The 24985-nt window shown below is 40.3% G+C and overlaps 2 protein-coding genes across 23 annotated transcripts in view; both read right to left on the bottom strand.

The window, feature by feature from the left end:
* Window positions 1-21193, bottom strand: part of MAPT (microtubule associated protein tau) — an 83494-nt gene extending 62301 nt beyond the window's left edge. For 11 of the 22 annotated variants that reach the window (XM_087945433.1, XM_087945439.1, XM_087945447.1 and 8 more), the window contains exon 1: window positions 20468-20491. Coding sequence is in view for 11 of the 22 variants with exons in the window: in XM_087945451.1 (XP_087801577.1) it covers window positions 20468-20510 (43 nt within the window). In the remaining 11 variants the exon portion in view is untranslated. Of the gene's footprint in view, window positions 1-20467; window positions 20731-20933 lie in introns of those variants that run through there. The other 11 variants (XM_087945437.1, XM_087945445.1, XM_087945441.1 and 8 more) reach the window with 6 other exon arrangements.
* LOC148128989 (uncharacterized) lies at window positions 2427-3697 on the bottom strand. The gene is given in 2 exon segments (XM_087945892.1): window positions 2427-3323; window positions 3326-3697. Coding segments are annotated over 2 exon segments (1269 nt in total).
* Window positions 21194-24985: the final 3792 nt, after the last annotated feature.

Below are 24985 nucleotides of genomic sequence, written 5' to 3'. Positions count from 1 at the left end.
GTTGGGCCGAAGAACCACCCGGTCGGCGTGAAAAACGCAGAGGTCCTTTCTAACTGATAAGGCTGCAATTTCCGAAATCCGATGGGCCGATGTAATGGCCACCAGGAACACAACTTTGAATGTTAAAAACTGGAGGGAGGACTCCCTCAGAGGTTCAAAGGGGTGCTTAGTGAGTGAAGTAAGGACCTTATTAAGGTCCCAGGTAGGGTACCAGTGAACAGTTGGGGGGCAGAAGTTAGTAGCTCCTCTGAGGAATGCCCTGATGCGAGGGTGGTGGGAAAGGGAGCCAATATTGTCGCAAGAGATGACAGTTGTTAGGGCTGCGACCTGTCGCCTCAGGGTGTTAGGGGAAAGTCCTTTATGCAGTACCTCTTGGAGGAATTCCAAAATTTGAGCGATAGAGGGGGAGAGTGGGTTGACTCGGGATTTATGACACCACTTGCAGAAGCTATTCCAAGTGGCATCATAGATCCGGGTGGTTGAGGGCCGCCTAGCGGCTAGAATGGTGTCAATAACTTGATTAGAGAACTTCTCTTTCCTTAGGCGGTTCCGCTCAGCCTCCAGATGGCTAACTGGAGCCATTGGGGATCCGGATGCAGAAGGGGCCCCTGGGAGAGGGAGATCCTGTCCGGGAGAATCCTCCAGGGGGGCGCTACTGATAGATTGCGGAGGTCTGCAAACCACGGGCGCCTGGGCCAGTAGGAGGCCACCAGAAGCAGTTCCGCCTTCTTGTGGATTAGTTTCTGGATCACTCTGGGAACTAGGGCTAGTGGGGGGAATGCATATAGGAGCCCTGGTGGCCAGGGGCAACGTAGCGCATTGTGGCTCTCTGACCCGAGGGAAGGGTACCTCAAAGAAGAATCTTGGAAGTTGTGCATTGAACGGGGATGCAAAAAGGTCCACTACCGGTTGGCCGAAGATTCTGGACACCTCCCTGAACAGTGACGGGTAGAGGCACCATTCTGACTGGTCCACCGTGGCCCTGCTCAACCAGTCTGCCTGGATGTTGGAAATTCCTGAAATATGCTCTGCTTTGAGCGAGAGGAGATTGGACTCTGCCCAACGACAGAGGCGCTCGGGCTCTCTCATCAACCGAATGGACTCGGTGCCCCCTTGTCTGTTGATGTGTGCTTTGGCTGTGACGTTGTCCATGAGAATGAGGACATGACGTCCACATACCTGAGGGAGGAAACTGCGCAGGGCCAGGTGGACGGCGTGAAGTTCCAGCCAGTTTATGCTGCATCTTTTTCTGTCTTCGACCATCTTCCCTGTGCCATGAGCGAGTTGACGTGAGCGCCCCATCCGGATAGGCTGGCGTCTGTGGTGAGGGTGAGCCTCTGGGGCTCCTTGAAGTAATGAACTTTGTTGATGGCGGGGTTGGTCCACCAGAGGAGGGACGTGAGGACCTTTGGAGGTACCCTGACCCTGGATTTCGAATTGCTTCTGCCGGATCTTTGAAATGGAAGCAAGAACCACTGTAGGGATCTGGTGTGTAAACGGGCCCAGGGAACAATGGAAATACATGAGACCATCTTACCTAGTAACTTAGACAAGTCTAATAGAGTTACCTTTTTTGATCGCCTGATCTGTTTTACAGATTTCTGGATACTGAGGAACCTTTCCGAGGATAGAAAGACCTTTTCTTTGACCAAATCAATTACAGACCCTAAATGGGTAATTCAGGTAGATGGTGACAGTTGACTCTTTTGCCAGTTTATACGGAACCCGTGGGCTTGGAGGGCAGAGAGAGTAGCCCTGGTGTCCCTCTCTGCCTGGCGTCTGGAGGGAGATAGGATGAGGATATCTTCCAGGTAACAGTGGATGCGTATGGGAAGGTGCCTAAGGTGAGCCGCTAGCGCCGCGAGGACCTTGGTAAAGGTCCTTGGGGCCGATGCCAACCCAAAGGGGAGGGCCACATATTGGAAATGGTGGTTGTTGTAACAAAACCTGAGGAATTTGTGGTGAGAGGGCCGGATTGGGATGTGTAAGTATGCTTCTGAAAGGTCTATAGAGGAGAGCCAGTCCCCTTGCCTGGTACCCAGGAGAATAGACTGCAAGGTGTGCATCTTAAACTTGCGATGGATCAAGTGACGATTAAGTCGTTTTAGGTCTAAGATTGCTCTCCATCCACCGGAATGCTTGGGAACCACGAAGAGGTGGGAGCAAAAAACCCCGCCCTCGTTGAGTGGTTGGGACGGGTTGGATAGCCTGTATGTCGAGGAGATGTTGAATAGCGGAATCCATCAAATTGCATCTGGTGGGGTCCTTTGAAGGGGGGATGCCATGAAAAAGTCGGAGGGGGCGGACTGGAACTCAAGGGCGAGACCGAGCCTGATGGTGTCTCTAACCCAGGCATCGGAGGTAGAGGAATCCCATTGGTCGGCGAAATGTCTGAGACGTCCGCCAATGGGGGCGAGAAACGGGATCTATCTGGGGCGTCGGAAGGGTTTTCCCCCTGATCCCCTAAAAGGTCTTTTGTAGCTGCCGCCCCTTCTACTCCTGTCGCCCGAGTTGGCTCGATCCTGGGGCTGGGATGGTCGAAAAGAGGGGGGTCTCGGGTACCTGGGCGGGAAGGGAAACTGGTAGAAGGGCCGGAAGGATCCTCTCCGAAAGGGCTGAGGGACTCTTGGGTCTGATCTCCGAAAAAGAGAGGGGAGAAATTTTTTCTTGCTTCGGCTCTTGACTAGCAGGGGTTCCAGAGCTGGGCCGAATAATTTGTCTCCCTTAATGGGAGCGGTGGCCAATTTGACTTTGTTTTTAACGTCCGCCTGCCAGTGTTTGAGCCAGAGCAGGCGGCGGGCTGTGACATGTGAAGTTATGGCTCTAGTGGAAAACTTAACCGATTGGTAGGTGGCGTCGGCCGAGAATTCTGCTGCAGCCACAAGCTTAGCTATGTCCTGGTGCGCTCTTACGTTAGAGGTGGGGACGTGCTGTTTTAATTGACGAAGCCACCGGATTGAAGACCTGGTGAAAAAGGAAGCGGCCGTGGCCAATCTAATGGCCCAAGCGTCAGATTGGTGAGCCCGGCGCAAGGCCAGTTCAGCCTGCTTGTCTTCGGGTTTTAGAGCCTCCAGAGCATCACTTGGCGTGGAGGAGGATGCTAAGCCAACAATGGGCTCATCAACCTCGGGGGTATTCAGTAGGCTAGAGAAGTCTGAATCGAGGTTGAAAAATCTCTTATCCTGGCTGGATGGGGCGGGAGGGGCCCCTGTGGAAGCCAGCTGTTTTGCTACCAGGTCGGAAAAAATGGGCGGAGCCGGAATGACTTCAGCCTCCACAATGGGCTGCTTAAAAATGGAATCCTCTGGGCCTTCCGATGAGGAGGGGGGGCAGAGGGGGACTGAGTGTATAGGCCAGAGATGTTTTTGGCCTTAAAGAGTAGGGATTTGTACAGGTGTGGCTTAAACAGACCCACAAATGCGGGTTGGTCGGGGGTGAGACCCTCATCCTCGGACATCTCCCCCTCCATTGGCTCCGCCTCCGATAGGGGTTCACTGTAATGGGTTGATCCCAATTTGAAATCTTCCTCCTCCCTGAAATGATCAAAGCCCCTTTCCTCCTCCTCCTGCTCCCTTTCTGGACGAGGGCTGTCCCTCTGTGAGAGTACCTGACGGAGAGGAGGATCCGATCTTGGTAGGGATCTGACGGACAGAGACTCATGTTCAGGGGCCCTCGGGAAGAAGCCGGGTCTGGACATTTATTGGAGACCCTCCGCAATTCCCTGGCGGATAGCCAGTTCCATCCATGCTCTCATTTGTTCTGGAACCTCGACTGTGGAAGGTTCCTCTTGGCGCAGACCAGCGGCCGTAGGAGTAAAGGTGGCTTCGGGTGTCCGTCTGGTCGTTGTTCCAGGGGCCTGATGACCCTGGGGTGAGCTGCGCCTGGATAGGGAAGAATGGTCTGGAGGAGTGGGGGGTTGAGTAGAGGTGGAAGGAGTGGAAGGTGGGAGGGCTGGAGGCACCGAGCGTGACTCCCTGGATCGCCTATCGAATTCCTTCTCCAACGCCTTATGGCGCCTTAGGGCATCCCTCTGGGAGGCCTTGGAAGTTTCCTTAGCCTGCCTGCGCAAATGGTGAGATTTCGATTTGGCCTTCAGAGAAGGGCGTTTAGAAGAATTGTCATCTGCCATTTTAACAGGTAATGAGCGTATACAGAAATACTAGAGGCGGTTGGCTCACCTAGGGTTCGACCTGCAACAAAGGCCGGGTCTCCTTTCAACTGTTATTAGTAATAATATATATATATATATATATTCCAAAAAAATAAGTTTGAACTGGTATAACTTTGGATCTTGGCCCAAAGGAAAAGGGCAACAGTTTGGCAGGTGGGATAGCAAAGAATTAGAAGGAGAAAAGCTGATTAATGATTAATTATCCAATTAGCCGAATGAACGCCTGAGGCCAGAAGGGATAAGGCCTTCAGCAGCCGTCCTCCAGGCGAAAACTGGAGGGGGGTGCTGCTGTACTTCGCCCCGAGTGAGGCTGCGGGAAGGGCCAACAATATAAATAGACCAAAGGCCAGGTATTTACAGCAATTCGATTATGAGAAACAGTGCTCTTGACCTGCTGATGGGGCCTGTTGAGAGCTAGATCGACTGCAGCAGGAATAGTGAGAAGACAAAATGGCGGCACCCAAAATGGCGCCGCGAGCTGAGCAAGGTGTCGGGGCCTCTCCGGACGGAATTATGCTCCTCCGACGAGCTCAGCGAGCCGAGAGGGGCCGCGCAGGAGAGATTCGGCTCTTCCTGAGCGATCGGCATTCGTGGGGGGGAACAGTGGCGCTTTAAAGCGCGAAAAGATCGAGCCGCTAACGAAGGCGGCGTGGAAAGCGGCAGGGAGAAAATTAGATCAAGGATGGGGGGTTAGCGCAAAAGCGCTGTAAGCCCGCCCACTTTTTTTCCCTTGGGGCGAGAGAAAACGCTCCCCTGGATTACCACCAATTGCGCAGGGGCTAAAAAGAAAGAGAAATTAAACCTTATCGCAGAGAATAATAGGATATCCTGAATCAGCCAAGGAGCTTGCTCTAAAAACAGCCTGTCTCTCACGAGGCTGAGCAAAAACTGGGGAACGCTACGTGGAGTTGCGTGGAGGAGGAGGAGCGTTCCTCAATTCGAGCTCAGCCTGTGAGAGAGGAGTCTGAAGCACCTCCCACTCTGGATGCTCCGAGCAGCTCTATGGAGAACAGCTGCTCCAACCTGCCCAGAATCACTTTCTGGGAGAGATAGGCAACATAAAAATTTAACAAATAAAGGCTATTGGTTAACTAGATTACAACACCTTCAATATATTGCAGCATTTGTAATTAAAAATAAAGTTGAGAAAACCAAGGGAGGGGAAAAATTATGGAGAAAATATTAAAACAGTAATAAGATATGGAATAGAACACAAAGATGAATACGAAATTGAGTTTGTGTCTGTATGAAGAAGTGATAACCCGGGATCATGCTATTCTCAAAAAAAAAAGATGTTTTATTTGTATTATTTTTTTGTGAAAACCCAAATAAAATTTATATTTAATATATTGCAGCATTTGTTTTCTCTATTCTAAATATTATTCCATGCATTTGAACACATTATCTTTTGAAGTATATACATCCCTGATACAAGTTGCCTTCCTGACAATACACAAAACATTACCAAGGTTTGTATTCATTTACTTTTGTCAGGAAAAAAAAAACCCTAGAAGTGCACTTGATTTACAGGAATTCCTTGCTTAATAACCCTAGTTGGGATCAGAACTTCCATTGCTAAATGAAGCAGTCAATGGACAAAAACGTCATGTGAAAACATGCTCAGTAATGGAAGTTCAGTGGTCCTGAGGTGAGGGCCTGACACTGTTTCTGTGTTGTGCAAACTGCCTGCTCCGTCCCACTGCCCCCTCCCCCTCCCAGAAAGGATTAGTGTCCTTTGGCTGATGAGGCTGCACTGCTCTACTGCACTCTCAATTCCCCACTTATCTCCTTCCACCTCTGCCCTTTTAGCCATTCTGCACTTTGCTGCTGCCATATGCCCATGCCACTTCCAGACGACCTTTGTCATCTTCTCCTGCTGCTCCTGGACATTTGTGATACCTTCTCCGAGTGCAAGCAAGCTCATTCAGCTGGGTACATCTCATCAGAAGCTGGAAGAAGATGGCAAAGAACACCTGGGGGCATCAGCGGGAGTAGAGGTGGCAGAGTGCAAGGCATGAGCCATGTTGAAGGGTTAGCAGCTGCCTCCGCCAGGCACGCTTCCTCAGCAGTTGGAGAAAAAAGATGGGGAAAGCCAGCAAGAGACGGCAAGGGCAGGGGGACTGCAGGTGGCCAAAAGAGCAGAGATGGGAGTTAGATAGGCAAGGGGAGAGTTGAAGACCATGCTGTGGTTGAAAGTCGTAGGCAGGCTGCTAATTGCCCGAGTTGTGCACCCATGACCGAGGGGTGCTGCAATGGCCATAACTTCAAGGACCAGTTGTAACTAGCATTCTTTTAGCACCGTGGTAACCCTGAACAGTCACTGAATGATTATTAAGTGAGGGTAGCCTGTAACAAGATTTATAGATTAGAAACAGACTTTCACTTAAAATAAGCCAATGTAAAAGTATTTATCACAGATTTAAATTGGCCTTCTTTATTCTATTTTTAAATGGCATGCTATTTGACATCGAAGCCTTTGAAAAGTTTTGTAATTTATCAGGTGGAAATAAACATGCCTCCACATATACTGTCCAGAAGAGGGTTTTCTAATCTCTAGAAACTTTGCCCTATATGATATTAAATAGCATACTGTATAAAATAAACTATGAAAATAAACAATGAACTTAATGGACAGTCACAAGCTGCGATTCTTGTATGACCCTGAGGTATGACATGTAACTTGACCACAAGAGGGCAATATAGGAATTAATTCACTTTTACCCCATTACTCTTTGACTTTGTTTCACAACTTTTTTTGGCTATCTGGTCAGCAATAGTAATTCAGAAAGACATGCCACCTTTGGGATGGTGAAAGCAATTAATAGCATTGTAAATAGATACCCCAGACTGATTTATCATTATGAAATAGTATGTTAGACGGTTTTTCAATTTTCCCTTTCACCACAAAGAAAAGCCTTGAAGAAGCATGTAAGTTGATTAATGTCACAAGGGAGAACTACTGAATATCCCAAAGATTGGTTGAATATGACTGATGCCTCACTGTCCCCATTGAGCCATTTTGTAAATGTAAAAGGTTTATTGTGTTTTTAAAACATTAAAGAATCATATGCTACTTCTTCTAATAGTAAATTCACATCTCCCAAATAAGTTGTTGATGCTCTCTTCCCCTTCCCTACATAATCTACAAAAGCACTATTCCCCCCTCAGCTTATATAAAAAAGGACATTTTTCATGTCCTCTCAAAATCTTTGGGGAAAAAGTACTTTGGGTTGCTGCCTGCACTATACCTTTTAAAGTCCCTGATGCACAGATGTAACCATACATTTAAGTAACTACACAAACTCTTTAAAAATACTTAAGTAGGAGAGCACATTATTCAGTCTAATCTATTTATCAAATGTTTGGGTGGTGAAAATTCTCCACCTTGTCATCCACAGACAGATCTTTCCAGTTTGAAGTGATACGGACCCTTTAGAGTTTATCTGTAACCACCCTCTTTCTCACATTGCTCCCAGACCAATGTTATCTGGCAAAAAGTCTTGGAAGTTATTCTTTGGATAATTTCCCAGACAGCAAGAATTCAATTTGTTTGAATATATCTAGAAGAAAACTGTCCTCCAGATACTTTACATTTTTGCCCAATTGTCAGCCCTCCAAAGTAAACCACACAGGAAATGGATGAATTAATTCTACTTTATTGCAAAGCTACATTACCAGAATCTTGCAAATCTGAAAGTACAAACATCCCATCAGTTTTAACTTTCTTTTCCATTAGAGCGGGTCCTATCTCAATTTCTTTTTATGATTGTTAAGTGATTATGCTTTTGGTTGTCTATAGCTTACTTTGGATTTATTTATTTGTCCCCACAGAAAGTAGCAGCTTCCCTGTTACTAAGCAAGATTAGCCAGGACTATAGGTTAGATTGGGAAGCCCAAAAATATTCTGGAAAAAAGTAATGATAAACCCCTGCCTATTGCTGCTAGGAAAAACATATGGGCATGTTCATGAATCTACCATGGATCACATTCAGCTTGAAACTGTCTTTACTATTACCTTTTGAGAATATACAGATTTGCTAGAATGAGAGAAAGGAAAGAAGGAACATCTTCTTTTGCTAGAATGAAAGAAGACAAGGCTGTATCGTAAGGATTTGGTATGAGAACTATCAGTAAGGTAATGCAGAGTACCTCCTCTCATTTTATATTCCAGATGGAGGGTGGACGGGTGGATGATTTGTGATTATTTTTGACACTTATGCAGCCAGCCCCATGGTAACATGATCAGAATTCAGATGCTTGGCAACTGGTTCATATTTATGATGGTTGCAATGTCCCAAGGTCATGTGATCACTTTTGGCGGTCTTCTGACAAACTAAATTATTGGGGAAGCCAGATTCACTTAACAACCATGTTACTAACTTATCTGCAATAATTCACTTAACAACCATGGCAGGAAAGGTCTTAAAATGAGGCAAAATTCACTTAAGAATTATACTTAGCAACAGAAATTTTGGGCTCAATTATGGTCGTAAGTCAAGGCATATCTGTACTTTATCATGAACGAGGAAGCCAATCTCAGATATATTTCTGAAACATGGGTGAGAAGCATGGAAAGATCTGGTTTACCTCTTCCAGTTTTAAGCGGATTACTATTAAATTACTTCATTGTCTATACATCCTATTTGAACTGGGACAGAATGGAGATAGTATTGCCCACCTTGATCCTAGCAAAATCCCTGACTAATTTAACCAGGTGGATTTTAAGGTGATGCTGTAAATTTCATGCTCAGATTGTCCTAGCTAAACCAGATCATGGTTAAAGTTCTCCCCTATGACAAGTATGAGATTCATTCAAGCTGTCCCTGGATCAAAATGTAGGGCTTTGTGTACCTTCATGCCAGTCTCTTTGTTCTTGGATGTGAGATGATAGCTAGGATTATCACTGAACAAACATCTTGGGAAGTTAGGTCTCATAGTGTTTATCTTCTCTTGCAGGGATTAAGACTCATTATAGGACTCTCCCCACCCCACCCCCCAAAAAAGACTCACAGAATTCAATGGTTTCTTAAATGTTTATTTAGATCAAGATCCTTAAACTCTTCAACTCATCAATCCCTTCACAAAATTTTAGATTTCACTCACGTAATGTCTGCATTTTGTTTTGAAAGTGAACACCATCATAAGCAAACAGAATCGCACTAGTTCAGAAACCTATTTCATTTTGAGTTCCAGTCTCTTTTGGGACTGATTCACCTTAACAGATTACCTTTACTGGGAGAGAGCCAAGGGATTTTAAACCTATTACCACGCTTAAACTATAAATGACATCTAAACCATAGTATCTTAGTGACTGCTTCAACAACCTGGGGATAAAATACAGTGTTTTACAACAATTATTTCAGTTGTTGCCTGTAATGTGTAAATATTGGATGGATTATTTTTCAGGTATCAATTTTCCCCAAGCTATTTAATTTCTTTATAAAGCCACTAGAAATACTCAACACAAATTTTGAAGCACACTGTCATCATGTGCTAATCTTATCCTGTTAAACTTAAATCAGTGAAATAGCATTGGATAAGCATGCGGGTTGTCAAAGGATTAACTGAAACTATCAACATCAACAGTGTCTAGATACAACAATGGCCTAAACAGAAATAAGAAAACAGAATCAGAATACTGGAAACATATCTTGTTCTTCAGCCCAAGAAATAGGAGACAATTTACCTGTCTTGGATGAAGTTGCACACTCTCTCAGAACAACCATAGTCTCTAAAGAGTCTTAGAGAAGTGTTGTACACTTGAAAATTTTTGGATTTCAATTCTCAGAATTCCACTGCCAGCATGGATGGTTGGGCAATTCTGAGAGGTGGAAGTCCACATATCTTCAAATGGCCAAAATTGAAAACAAGGACCAAGAGATGATGATGACAAGAATAGTTTAATATACTCAAAAACGCAAGTAAGAGTAGCAAGGCTGTAGTCATCTATTTCTCTTCTAAAATAATTCATTTATTAGGGTAACCAAATGCAATATAGTTCAAGATCAAGACGGTGCGCCAGATTTAACAAATCACAGGTTTACTTAAATATAATTATTGAATTTACAAAGCAATTTACAAAGTTAATCAGTAGAATTCCTATTGAGAATTGATCAGAGATCAAAACAAAAAATGAAAGCAAGAGAAGCATATCTAGGATTTCAGAATATACAGCATAACAATCAGGGTTCAATACAAAAGGCAAAAAATGTAATCAAGGTAAAACGCAGGATCAAGGATTTCAGGAGTCAAATGGAAATGAAAATAGGCTATAACAAAAAGTTGTTCAAGAACATGCACATGCTTTCAGCCTCTCCCCAACTATACTCAATGCCCATCAAATCCCAAGAGCATTTCACCGCAAATAAATATTCTTTCCATCTATTTTCTTCATATCAATCTGAAGGCAGTAGTGTTCTCATGAATACATATAGTGGATATATGTAAATGTCTTCCTGCTAAAATGCCAGGTTTTTGAGATGTAAAATATCAGACCAAGATAAATCACTTCATAATTTTTCCACCTATAATATAACATGTAACTTACACAATTCAACTGAAAAACAAACTGAAATCTTTTAATCAGAAAAAATAAAAAAAAAACAATCAAGCTCAAAATTATGTTATTCAGTACACATTTGCCATAAATTAAACTGAGTCTGATCATGCCCACATAAGCTCAGCTGTTCTAGTAGGATTTTTCTGACATTACAGCCAAAGCCATAGTTTTCAAAGAAAACTCACAAAGCATCAAAGGCATCTCATTGTTAGAAGACATCAGTCAGAAGAATGGTACAAAAAATTTCCAAGGCATTGAATATACCATGGAATACAGTGAAGACAGTCATCAAGAAGTGGAGAAACTATGGCACAACAGCGACATTAACAAGAACTGGTTGTGTTTCCAAAATAGATGAAAAATCAAGAAGGAAGCTGATCAAATGACTGCCAAGAGACCTATATCAACATTTAAGGAGTTGCAGGAATTTCTGGCAAAAACTGTACTATATGTTACAATAATATAATGTATTCTTCATATGTCAGAGCTGTGGGGTAGGGTGGCAAGATAGAAAACTTTTCTTACAAAGAAAAGCAGCCCAACCCAGCAACATTTTGCTAAAACCTACATCAAGTATTACAAAAGCTTGTGGAAAAATATATTATAGTCTGATGAGACAAAGGTTGAACTTCTGGCCATAATTCCAAAAACATTGTTGTTAGCTCAGAAACAATACTGAATATCACCAAAATTATACCATACCCAAAGTGAAGCGTGGTGGAGACAGCATTATGCTTTGGAACTTTTTTTCAGCTGGAAATGGGACTTTAGTCAAAGTGATGGAATTATGAAGAGTTCCAAATATCAGTCAATTTTGGCTTAAAACCTCCAGGCCTTTGCTGAAATGATGAAGATGAAAAGGAATATCACATTTCAACACAACAATGACCCAAAGCATACCTCCAAATTAGCAAAAGAATGGCTTCACCAGAAGATCAAAGTTTTGGAATAACCCAGTTGGGCCCAGATCTGAATCCAATTGAAAATCTCTGGGTTGACCTGAAGGGGATGCTCTTGCAATCTAACAGGTTTGGAATGTTTTTGCAAAGAAGCGTGGGCAAAAATTCCCAAGGAAAGTTATGTGCCATGCTCACAGGCTCCTACAACAGAAGACTGCAGGAAAAGCTGTTTCAATAAAGTATCAGTTTAAAGGTATGCACATTTATGCAACCACATTACTGTGTTTCATTTTTATTTTTTCCCTCCTAAACTATATCAGTTTGTTTTTCAATTGGATTGTACAGCTTTTATGTTATATTAAAGGTGGAAAAAATTCAAAATTACAAAAGCAAGCATGAGTATAGTAAAATCTTCTAAATTTAAACAGTGGTTTTTCAAGAGGCCACTGGACTTTCCAATTTTTTTTTTTGAAGACATTTTGCTTCTCATCCAAGAATCTTCTTCAGCTCTGACTGAAGCTGTTCCCTACCATCCAGTCAGAGCTGAGGAAGCTTCTTGGATGAGAAGCAAAATGTCTTTAAAGAAAACCGGAAAGTCCAGCTGAAAAAGCACATTTGGGACATTCTAAAACTAGAATAATAGAACTGCTAGATCTTCTGATTAAATGCGACAAAATTTACATCAAATCTGCATCAAATACTTTGTGGCAAATACATGCCCAGGCTAAAGTTAAGGATATTAAGGCTTAAGGTCATTATTTGAAGAACTAACTATAGATAGGCACAAACCTCATTTTAAGAAATCCTGTTAACTGATGAACCTCTAGGAACACTTTGAACAGTACTAGGGATATGCCCTTTTCAAAGCTGTATGAAGTACCGGTAAATCTGTAATCAGTTTCTTTAACTTTATGTTCATAACTAATACACAATCCTTTAATGGAGAAGACCCAAATATATATTTCTCACGCCTTCTACGATTTATAGCAGTACCTCCTTCCCAATTCTGATGCCTTCAAAGAGCTAGATTACAACCTTTAGAATTTCATACAACTAACTATACTGGCTGGTGCTGACAAGACTTAAAGACAAACATAATGCTATTAGAGTGGTTAGATCTGAATTCTGAGACCATCTAAAGGGCATGATCACAAAATGGTTGTTATGGTGGTGTGGCCAATCACAAAACACCTCTATACCAAAGTGAAACAAAGTGGATATCAGGTTGCCACTATTCCCCTATTTATTGTCCTAGAGCGCTTTGGGATCTACATGATGCCTAGAGAGGGCATTGTGACAAATACAGATCATGCCTGATGACAGTACTTTGCTTTGTTGCATGCAGACATGCCCTTCTTTTTATTTTTCAGTTAAAGAAATCTACAAAAATAAACCTTAAGGGAGGAGTTTGCCAGATTCCAAAGGATTTCCCACTAGACCAAGTACTGCTTCTCAGCATAGCACTGGGGATCAGAGGAACTCCAGATTTTTCATTACCTTAGTTTGTTAATTAATTGAGCAGGAAGAAGAAACTGTTCTTCTAATGTGGGACTTAGCATAAACAGCCTAGTAAAAAAGGTGAAAATATGTTCTGTTTTTTTTTTCTTAAGCAAATTGCTGATTTCTAACATTTGTAAAAATAATAGTTTATACTAAATGGTTTTCCTGTGATTTTTAGAATTGTATTTCCTACAACTGAAGAACATGTGTCTCTTTTTAGCATGAAGGAGTTTTGTGAAGATGATAACTATCTCATGAAACAGATCAGCACTGGAAAGCAGAACATCTCTGCCATAATCTTGCTTCCTTCTGCCAGCTATGAGCATCTTGCACTGTAACACATACAGATCATTATGCAAAGGGGCTTCCTTCAGGCCCCTGCAATAATTTTTCCTCTGGGATTTCCACAGGAAGACAAGAATTCAGCTACAGCAGGTAAAATACTTTAGTGCGGAAACAGAGATCTCTAGTTATGATACACAGCAACTTGGCCCTGGCTAAGAATCTGTTGCTCTAGGAAGACAACCAAGATTATAATTCTGAGTTTCCTTTTCTTGTCTTTTTGTAAGAGGATTTTCTGTCTCCCTTTCTAACTAGGGCCACCATCTGTATCAAATTCAGTGGCAAATCTGTATAGCCAACAATAGTGCATGAATTTTAAAGATGCATGAACAAAAAGGCCTTCACTACAGCCTCAATTTGGAATTGAGGAATTCTCAATCCATGGTTCATTAGAGAGCAAAAAAGAAAAGCACCTCACCTCATTTACTAACTTTTTAATACGTATATGCTAAGATTTCTCCTTTTACCAATTATAAATTAGAAAGTTTAATATCTTCTCAGTGTTTAACCAACCTTTCCCAATGTTATCCGATCCAGATGAGTACTGTAATTTGGGGAGCTATAATTGAAACATTCGATTATCGAAGAACCTTTCCATACTAGTTCCTTATTGGAACTCTCCAATATCATCATGCCATGACAAATCTTCCACACATTACTGTTATTTTATCACAACAATGGCCTCATAAAACAGCATAAGTCATTGTGAAAATTCTACAAAAGCGCAAAATAAGAGAGCAAACAGTAAAAATTCATTCCAAAAAATTCCATTCCACCACCTCAGTACAATTCTTATCTCCCAACATATTGTAGCTTTCTGATGAAGGGTGCCTACAAAAGAAAGTCACTATTTCAGTAGTAAGTTTCTTTTATTCATTTTAAATAAGATCAAATGTTTGTGGATTACAATACAGCAAATGGCTTCAGCTATTTTCCTTTGTAGTTGGGGTATGTTTTGTCTATATAAGCATACTTTTTGGCAAAGAGATGAAATCTGCCCATTTTGACTTATACTAAACAACAATCAAAACATAATCGGAAATATTTTTAAAAAGTCTTAATATAAGTCACTGCTCTAGCTTCAATTGCTGCTTTTGTTAGATGCATCCTTCCTTCGGGGGCTTAGGAAACATCAACAATATGCCGTACTATGTTTATTATGTTGACAAATGCATGTAATTGCAGTTTAGCCTTATCAAACTACGATACTATGAAATATATTTTATATTTAGGATGGGCATTTTTAAATACACATACCTACTACCTATATGAAAGCATATCCTTCTTTAGAGTCAGACTAAAATAACACTTCTCTAAAGTCTTATCTATGTAGTCATGACTGTCCGTGAAATCACATAACTCAGGATCATGGCAGCTTGAATAAATTTTAAATTCAATTGTTGCTTCAAATCCCTCCTCTTGTAAATGCTAGATATTTGCCAAATCCCCTGAAATAGGATAAGCTCATTAGAACTAGATATCCAATTCTGCTCAAAATCAAAGACAAAGATAGGTCAAGAGTTCAGCAACATCTTTTAAACAAAATTACATAATCTCTTGTTAATTTTTCAATTGACCATGACTGGAAAAGTAACAAACACTATATCTCTGAAATTGTTTCAGGCAATTTAAGCTTCAGTGGTCCCTTCCAATTCTGTGTTTCTATTATTCCTTGAATTAATCATTACATTTTATTTCTAAATTCAGATTCCAATATTCCTAACTCCCACTCAGTTTTCCTCTCCAGAAAACATTTATACCATACTTTCTCTCAAGCCAGACTATTCTTCTTCAGCTGCATTAGACATTATCCACTGCAATAGATATATTATAGCTTCTGCTATGAATATTTGAAATTTCAAGTTCTATACAAATTGCTGTAAAAGTACTCAATCACACGGCCTCATTCTGTGTCTTCTGAACCGGAGGATAAAGAGTTTAAACATGTCATCTAAATCCAATCCAAAGATTAGCAGCAGTTCCTATTTTCAATATCAAGACTCAGACTTGTTCCATATATCCAGAAGGATCATCCACATTAACAGTGAAGCAAAGTCTCTGTGAATAAGAAGTCCCATAAAATCTTCCCTCTAGTAGAGCTGATGGGAGGGCATCTAGAAAAGGCCCATCTATATTTGCTTGGTATTAAATGGTATAAGTACCCCACAATAAAGGGCTTGCAACTGTCCGACAAATGGCGATAGAATTAAGGGGCACTGATGAAATTATATATTTATAACTGCATAAAGTTTTAATTAGATATGCTATTTTATTGTATTACGATTACTATTACTATTGTATTTCACTGCAGTCAGCCAGATGTTCAGACTGGAATTTGGTACTTTTATCCATCTATCAAGTCCTTCCCAAGCACCTGGATAAGTAGATATGGATATTTGATAGTGTTAACAGATATCGTCACAAGATGTAAGCTGTTCCGAGTAAGGCTGCCTTTTGCAATTAACTGACAGTGATTTTGTAAATGCCAACTGTGTTCAAGTGAGCCACCAGTTGTTTTGGATTGGATTGAAAGTGCTTATTACTACTAGCTTCTTCTTCTCCTTCTTCTCCTCCTCCTCCTCTCCTTTTCTTCTTCTTTCATCATAATCATCATCATCATCATCATAATTCCTGGTAAGTAATTGTTGCATTAAATTATTTCTCCTTTTATTGTACTTAATGTAAAGATTTGTCAAAGACTGCAATAAAGACATCTGATCTCAGCAGTGAAGCAAATATGGATACATATATAAAAACATACCTTCAAATATAAAGGAAAGTATGAACCTTGCTATTGTATGACTAGGCTAGTTTGCAGTGACTTTCTTACACACACAAATAAAAATTATTATTTAAAAATAACATTTTCCTTCATTTTATGCATATGTGAAAAGGGATGATGTATCTAGCCGCATATGTGAATAGATTGGCCAATGATGAATGATGCATACTGCACAGCAGCCCCTTTTCTATTCAGTTTTCTATACAGGTAGTTCTCAAGTTAGACCACAATTGGGCCCAAAATTTCTGTTGTTAAGTAAAAAAAATAATAATTGAGTTTTGTTCCATTTTAAAACATTTCTTGTCACAGTTGTTAAGTGAGTAGTTTAGTAACCGGTTGTTGTGAATCTGGTGTCCCCATTGACTTTGTTTGTCAGAAGGCCGCAAAAGGTGATCACGTGACCTTGTGACAAAGCAACAGTCACAAATATGAACCACTTGCCAAGCATCTGAATTTTGGTAGTCATAAGTCATTTTTTTCAGTGCCGTTGTAACTTTGAACCGCCAGTAAATGAACTTTTGTAAGTCAAGGATTACCTGCCTGATTTTATTTATAGTTCAAGATAGAAAACATAGGTCTCTCCCCTTATGTCGTTATTATAAAGGACAAATAGGTTGGGCTGAGAGACAGCCACTGACTGAATAATCTCCATGTTGTGAAGGTCCTCTCCTCTTCTCCTCTTCTCCTAGTAACACAATCTTGTGTGATATTGATATTATCTTGATATTATCCTAGTTTGTTCACAGGATATACATTCCTCAAGAAAACTTTGCTGCCTGCATCTGTCTACTGGATGACTTGCCAAAGTCTATTGTGACTTTGGTCAAAAACATTTATTCTTCTTTCCTCACTGTATTTCTACAAGTGTTAACACTTTATTTTATTCAGTTTAAATTTGTACAATTAGAAAAAACTGTATAATAATAGAAACATAAATACAAACCTAAAATGATTTAAAGTTTTATGTAATGTAAATACATTTCTAATAATTTATGTTCTAATGAAATAAGAGAAAAAGTGGAAAAATAGAAATGTAAGGAAAAGCTTATTTCTAAAGGGCAATATCACACCACCATCATTACACCCCATAAAATGTAGATTAACTATGCCATAAATTTGGGCAAATACCTTTAAGTTATTACACAGTAAAAGAAGACATATGTCATGAAATAGACTGGAGATGCTACACAACAAAACAGATTGGAGACAACATACTACAGAACAGTGCATTATCCTACACAAATGCAAACACAGACACAAACAATTTCCAATTTATATTTTAAGGGGAAAAAAACCAAAGTGCTCTAATTTGATTCTAGTCATCTAGAGAAACCGCACTAAACAAGATTTCTAAACTTAAATGCCCATGGCATATTTCTCTTAAAAGTCAATAGCAATTTGTTCCTCCAATGTTTGCTGTCTATGAATGCAGGCTTTCAAAAGAAAAGTATTACACAATCAAGACTGCAATTAACTAGATAGCTCTTGTAACAGAGGCCCCTCCTCTTTCCGTTCTTTTAATGAAGCACCCACTAAAAGCAGCAGAAAAATACATAATGCCTGAAAAGCTAAAAGGGAATGTAAATGTTTATTTATTTATCAAATGCCACTCATCTCATGAAAAGCAACTCTGGGCAGCATATAATTTTTCATCTTAAGCATCATGTTTATGCCAGTCCAACACACAAATATGCCTTATTTTGAAAAAGTGTATGTATTATGTGCAAACGAACAAGCTGCAGTTACAATCAAATTAAGGGAACTTATCTGATTGACTTCCTCAGCCTAGCCTGTCATGCCATTCCTCATGTCACAGTACATGCTGAATTTTGCAAAATTACAATAATTTTCTGTAAAATTTATCCACTTGGCAGTCCTCTCAGAAACACAAGTCCAAGTAGTAAGGGTTTATCTAATTTGGCCACAGAAGTTTCCCAGGCATAGATAATGGGACCACCAGCTAAGAAATTGTATCTTCACATATTTGAGAAGACAACCCGAGAAACTTCTCAAAGCAGATAGGTTGAGCTGTGCAGAAAATATTCAAGGAAGGAAGCTACTTCAAGGATTTTGTTTGATTGTTTGCATCAAAGCACACCACAAACATCCATTCAAATGCCCTGAAAAGCCTAATTAACATTTTTTTAAAAATAAACATGACAAAATATGAATAACTGCGTTAATAATTACCGAGCATTTCCTGTGCTTCCTGGCAATGTAAAGGCCTGAAATGGGAATAGGGAAACTTCTTGTGCGGGGAGGAGAGGAGAGAGCAAAAATGCAAAAATATTTTTTAAAAAAAATAGAGAACCTTCATTTCTCTAAGTTCTTCTCCTACACATTTGCCAAAGATCAAAACCAACCATCTAGATCACAAAGGACAAATGGAATCCAACCATAATTAAAAACCATTCACTATAATTAAAATTAAACTATACGGTCAGAAAAATAAGCAGCATTAAAAAACAATTAAAGAAGAATTCCATGTGTTTCTTAAAGATCTTAGCCAGTAGGAGAATTCTAATTACTTCCAAGATGGTTTGCAATACAAAACACAAAATTAAGATGAGGCAGCACCCAGGTGCTCAAGTGAAAAAACAATCCAAGTTTTACTGTAATAAAACAAGATTTCCTCAGCAGCTATAATGAGATCATTGTTTCATATGCTTCCTTGTCACTCAGTTTCATAAAAGAAAGCTGATGTCATCTCATGGTTATTAGGAGAGTATTCTCATTCATGTGGTAGGAGTAATAATATCAGGTATTGATTTGATGTGTATATTTTCTGTTAAATGTTAAGTTTATGTTGAATTATGTTGGCTTAAAGTCAGGTGGCTCAAGTGGCATACAAGTCTTATATACATAAATGTCCCAGAAACTGCATGTTCAGACTAATCTTTGATGGTTTTTAATATTATTAATATTATTTAATAGTATTATATTATCATTATTATTATTGTTACCCAAGACGCTATTATTAAATGAGCAATCTCATACATTATGAAAATCAATAATCATGAATGCTATATCTTGTATATCAACTAGTTTAAGAGCTAAGGAAAAGCATACAAAGAATTATATCAAATTGTTGAAAATGTATTGCAGCCCTTATTTGTAGCACTGTACAGGTTTTCAAATTATAATCAGATGTTACCCCTTTTGGAAAAATAATACAGCAAAAAAAAAATCTAATAAAATATATTATTATATTAAGCCGAGCAAAAATAACATTTGCAGTTAATGGTAATACCAGCAGTAGACAAAAGAGTTTTCCCCTTCATCCCCACCCAAGCTAGAAGAACATACCACAGCTTTTACCCAATGAAAATGGCACTTTGCATCCATGTATTCTGGCTGAGTAGGGGCGTGACCAGCTGCTGATATTAGATCCATTTTTCTCTGAGAAAAATCAGTGGAAACACTGAAGGGACACAACCATCATGTGTGAAATCACTGGATGGTGGCAGCAATTCTTTGAAAGATAATCTAGAACCGCCCCCCCCCACCAAGACTACTGCATCTATAGCCAAATGAGTATACACAGATGTTTGTGGGGGAGGGGGGGATAGAGAGGGGGAGAAAAATTACATGTTTTTTTTATTTTTCCCCAACTCACCAATCACACCCACTGAAAATGTAAATCTCATAATGCTGACCTACTTATCTGGAACAAAGCATTTGTCAGGAAAGATGACCTTTATAAAATTCTTTCTTTCTAGGCTTAATGAAAATGAATTAATTTATTAATTTATGAGAATGGAGGAAGAATACTTTTTCCTTTCATTAGGTATTCAAAGGTTTTTCACCATCTAATTGTTAGAAACAGCGACATGGACTGCAAAACATGGCACCACCAAAATGAAGAGCAGGGAGCCCATCCTTTTTCTCTTTCCAAGATCCACACCTACTGCAGTGCCCAACAGCATATAATTCGCCATCACCCTCAACAATTAAAATGAGCTTTCCAAACAGAAAACCAAATGGTCCAGATAAAGAAGGAAAAGAATGCCAGAAAGAAAAGAATAGGAAGAGAAAACCAAGACGTCCTTAAAATGTAAAACGACTCAATTTGGCAAACTGAAAATTGTTTAAAAACCGGCACACGCACGTGAAATTTACATTTCACGCTGTATTTCTGCAAATGAATGAAAATGAAACAATGCTATGCTTTTCAAAGCCTTCCTAAACCTCTGCCGCTTTCCCTTGCAACTTACATCTACCCTTGAGGGTCTCAGAGACACACCCCTCCTGCCCCATTTTGTACTGCGAGAATCTCCATTGAGTGCCGAGCTTACAATACACCAAGAAAGAAAAGCGCCAATTTGCAGAGCAGAGACAGGTGGCGAGTGCGTATTGGCACTCAGGCTCCTCTACTTCGAAGGAGTGCGCTTAAAGGAGGCGAAGAGAGATAAGCAGCTCCAAATGCCACGGGCGAAGAGGGTAGCAGTAACGGCAAAGGCTGAGCGAAGGTGTCTATCCGCCGATCTTCCGCTCCACTCGAATTACGCTGCCGTTCTGAAGCCTTCTGACTCCCGAGCTTTTTTATCTGCACGGCACCTCTGCTTACAGCCATTGCCGGAGCAATCGCTGCGTAACCCGCACGCACCTGTGCGTTCCACGCACCCCGCCCGGCCATCCCCGATCCCCCAATGCATGGAGAGTCCGAAGGCCCCGGGTTACCTTCCTCGGCTGGAAGCATCTGGCAACCCTACCTGGTGCTTGCGGCTGCTAACTCTGCTGCAGGGAGAGCTCGCTGGAAAGTCTCGCTCACTAGAGCCGGGAGGAGGGGGAGTGACAGGAGAGAAGGAGCGACCGAAGAAGAACGCGCTTAACCAAAGCCGGGAACGCGCCTAAGCTCCGGAACCTTCCCTAGAAGAAGCCGTACACGCGCGTTCGCGAAGGCCCACCCAATGCTGCCCGAGCGGGCTCGACTAAGCAGGCGCAAAAAGCTCGCCCGTGTCCTCTTTCATCAGACACCACCCTGCAGGCGTGTGCGCATGTGTGGAGTCCTTGCGCTTTTTTCCAGCCCGTGTTCTTTGTCTCCTGTAGGAAAAAGGCTGTTTCCCAAAAATACTGAGTTGAGGGCGAGGGTTGGGAACGGATTCGCGCGCCCTACCAAGCAAATAAACATAGTAACCCGCTTCAGTAGTATACTTCGATATAAGAAGCCGAGACGGGGGTCTTTTCTGTGGTTTTAAAGTTGGGGAAAGGCTGCTTTTAGTGACAGCTAAAAAGGCCAACGGAGGATGTTCCGTACAAACAATGGAAGCCAGCGAGACTCCTTAAGGATCTGGTTAAGAAGAGCAACAACTTAAAAGGGAAAGAAAATCCTGAAAGGAAAGCAAGAATAGAAATGGGTTCTAACGCTATCTTTATCTGTATTGATAATGCACATTTTCGTTTTGAAATAGGTTATTTTTTGCTTTTCTTTTTTTACTTTAACCATTAGCATTTTAATACTACTTTACTATATTTTATTTTTCTGCATCATAAAAAAACTCACTGAAAAGAATGAATTATAAATACGTTTCATGAAAGGTAGATTACAGCATCATGGGAAAGGCCTGGCAACCCTATTTTTACCAATCCTCAAGGTGATCACTTTGCCCTGTCCTCAGCTCATGATTTATGCTCAGTCCTACTTTGCTACTTTCAGTAATGCAACTCAATCCTACATAACACTCAGTCCTCCATAAGCTGCCACAATCCTGCTACTGTGCTATCTACATACAGTTAAAAGTCTCCTGTATGTTTGTAACCTTCAATTGGGCAACCATTGTTAAATCAAGGTATCTCAACTAAAAGAATGCATCCAATATCTGTGACCCCTGGGATTGAAATGAAAAGGATTTTCACGCCAGTTGTATTGGCAAAGTTATGGTCAGTGCAACAATGCTGCACCACCCTGCAGCACCATGATCCTGCAATCATGTGATCATGATTTCAGGTGGTCCCTGTATGCTTCCCATAAGCAAAGTCAGTGGGGATGAGAGCAGGAATGTGAAACTCACCCACTCACACTACTGTGTGTGGATCATTCAGTTTATCAGGTTAGGTAAGGAAACATCCGTGAAAAGATGACCTAACCAGTTATGGATGTACTAAACATCCTTAAAATGGTATTTTAGCCACATTCCAAAGAGCTGGATGGTTTGCCCAGAATAATTTTGACTTGGTAAATTTCTGTTCCTAGGTAACATTGACATTAGGGAGAAATTTATACCTAAATGGGAATATCAGACAGTAATGAGAATGGCTATTTATTAACTAATCAATGGCCTCAGTAAATTCACTTGCCCAAATGTACAGGCAACCTATATGTTAGCAAGCCACAAAATAAAACCAACAACAGAAGTCACAACTGTAAATCCCCAATAAGATATTCTATTTATACTCAGCAAAGGCTGGGTTCTGCTAAGGATAGTGTCAGAAAGGTCTCAGTTTAGCCTGTTATTTTCTGAGCATTCCTTATCTCCCACTTAACTGTGATAAATAAGATTTTTGTGCTTGAATATCTATGCCATTTGAAAAATCATAACTTCTAAAATAACATAAAAAGAATAGTTTAAACACTATGAGTTCCTTTTGTTTCCTGTTTAATCCCTTATTTTATTTGTAGTTCATTTATAATTTGCTTTTAATGTAAATGAACCATCATATTAATAATCAACATTGATTTCCATTTTTTGGCATGAACTTTTGGGTACCAGTTTAGGTCTAGGTATATAAATGTCATTTTTAGGTATTCTAAATTCAATTAGGTATCCTCTAATAATGTTATTATAAGCAATCCCTCAATATTTATTGAGATCATTGTTAAAATTGGTCTTGACAAAGTCCTCTTTAGTGAATTCATTCCTTGGTTTTCCCAGGTTTGATCTAGCGTGAGAAGGATTAGCTGCCAATCAAAGTTGCTGTTGTGTAAGGTACACCCAACTGGTTTGAAATATTGGTCCACAACTTTCGAGGAAGCTCTTTCTGTATATCTTTCTGAAATATCTCAGTGTGACACTCAACAGGATGCTGTCTTTTAAACAGCATTGCCTGAACACTAAAAGTACCACGAGGAACAATATCATCAAAAGATTGATAAGTACCAATAGGGAGCTCAACTAAATTGTGCACATCAGCTTTGGCCTTGAGTATCTCTGCAACAGAGTATGCTGCTCCAGTAAGGGGTGTATCTGCACAAACAAAACAAATTGATATTATAATTTGTCAATGAAGCAATACGCTTTATGACAGGTTATCTCAAATCTACACCAACAAAAAACTATATCCTCCTACTGGCATTTCCCCATCCAAGATCAGGAGAGAAGTAGCAGCAGATGTTGAGAGAACTCGGCAAGAAAATGATCCTTGATATCCTCTGAACGGGCATGTGTTCCAAGCTCAACAACTCAAATCTAGGAACAGTTTTATGGCAAGAAAAAACATTATTGAAGTACACAAGAACAAAATTGAATTAAAAGATGGAGGAAGGAGACCATTGAGCAAGGAATAACATTAAAGGGGGATATGACTAAGGATTTGACGTCCCTTATGAATAGGTTGAGAGTTGGAGTGCTTAAATTTAAAACCAATATGCTCAAGTGAAAGCTTTAGTGGATAACAACATGCTATGTGAATGTGCAGAGAAATAGAGCCGCGCCCATCTGCTGATATGCCGGCTACTACCAGAAACATATACCAATAATGACTTATTTTTGGCCAATGACAAAGTCAAGATGGCTGCATCCTAGCAGTTTAAAGTTTGATCTAGACACAGAAGAAGAAGAATTCAGTTAGATGATAAATAGCATTTAAAAATATTGAAACTTTCAAAAAATTCATTTATGAATTGCTACGATGCAACTTTAGTTCTCTTAATCACCTCTTTTCTATTAATTACTATAGGTGGTGCCAATAAGATGCCAAAAGGCACCTCTCTTAATATTTGCCAAGCTCGCTGCTTCACTTAATCTTTTATAACTTTACATATTTTAATTTTTCAAAATTATTCGGGAAGTTAGTGAAACTAATCAACTTTTATTTCAGGGATGTGTCTGGTCCCATATAGCTTCTTAGGGCTCATCCTCATATCCCAGTAACTGTAGCATAAAGATGTTTATCTATTTTTAATGGACATATTTCCATGATAATCACTTTTGTTACATTGGCAATCAGCTGTAAAAGTATCTTAGCTGTAGCTGTTTATGTAGCAATAGTAATATAGGATAATATATTATTTCTCCTACATTACTTCTCCTTTTTCCAACATAAGCAAGCCTTGCCATCTTAGTACAGTGATATTGGAAATGTTCCAAAACCAAGACTTGACATTTGGCAAATTCTTATTGCCCTCAATGTTGTCCATGGTCACTTCAACTTGGGCTCATGTAGAGACCAAACATTACTGTTCACATTTCTGTCAAGGCATTGGCTGGCCTCTGTCAAATATGCTGTATGGGCATTATGCATGCTTTTTAGGTACAAATATAGCACTCTTTGGGAAAACTAATGTCTTTCTTTTTTAATCATGTTTTTTAAAAAGCTACACTAGATCCATCTTTAAGGAAAAAAATACCATCAGACTTTGAAGTAGCTGCCAATCTTATGTTACAAAGGCTGATTTAAGCAAGGGATATGAGTCAGATCTCTCAGTGTATATTGTTGCTTCTTTCCCCAACTAGTTCGTTAACAGGGTTGCAGCTTTGACAACAAGAACTTTTGCATGACTGTACCTCACAGGT

The sequence above is a fragment of the Notechis scutatus genome, chromosome Z (assembly GCF_049901735.1).
Source record: "Notechis scutatus isolate UNSWTSFEM ecotype Mainland chromosome Z, rNotScu1.2, whole genome shotgun sequence".
Classification (NCBI taxonomy): domain Eukaryota; kingdom Metazoa; phylum Chordata; class Lepidosauria; order Squamata; family Elapidae; genus Notechis; species Notechis scutatus.
Note: the sequence above shows the minus strand (reverse complement) of the source record. Positions and strands in the feature narration are given on the sequence as shown.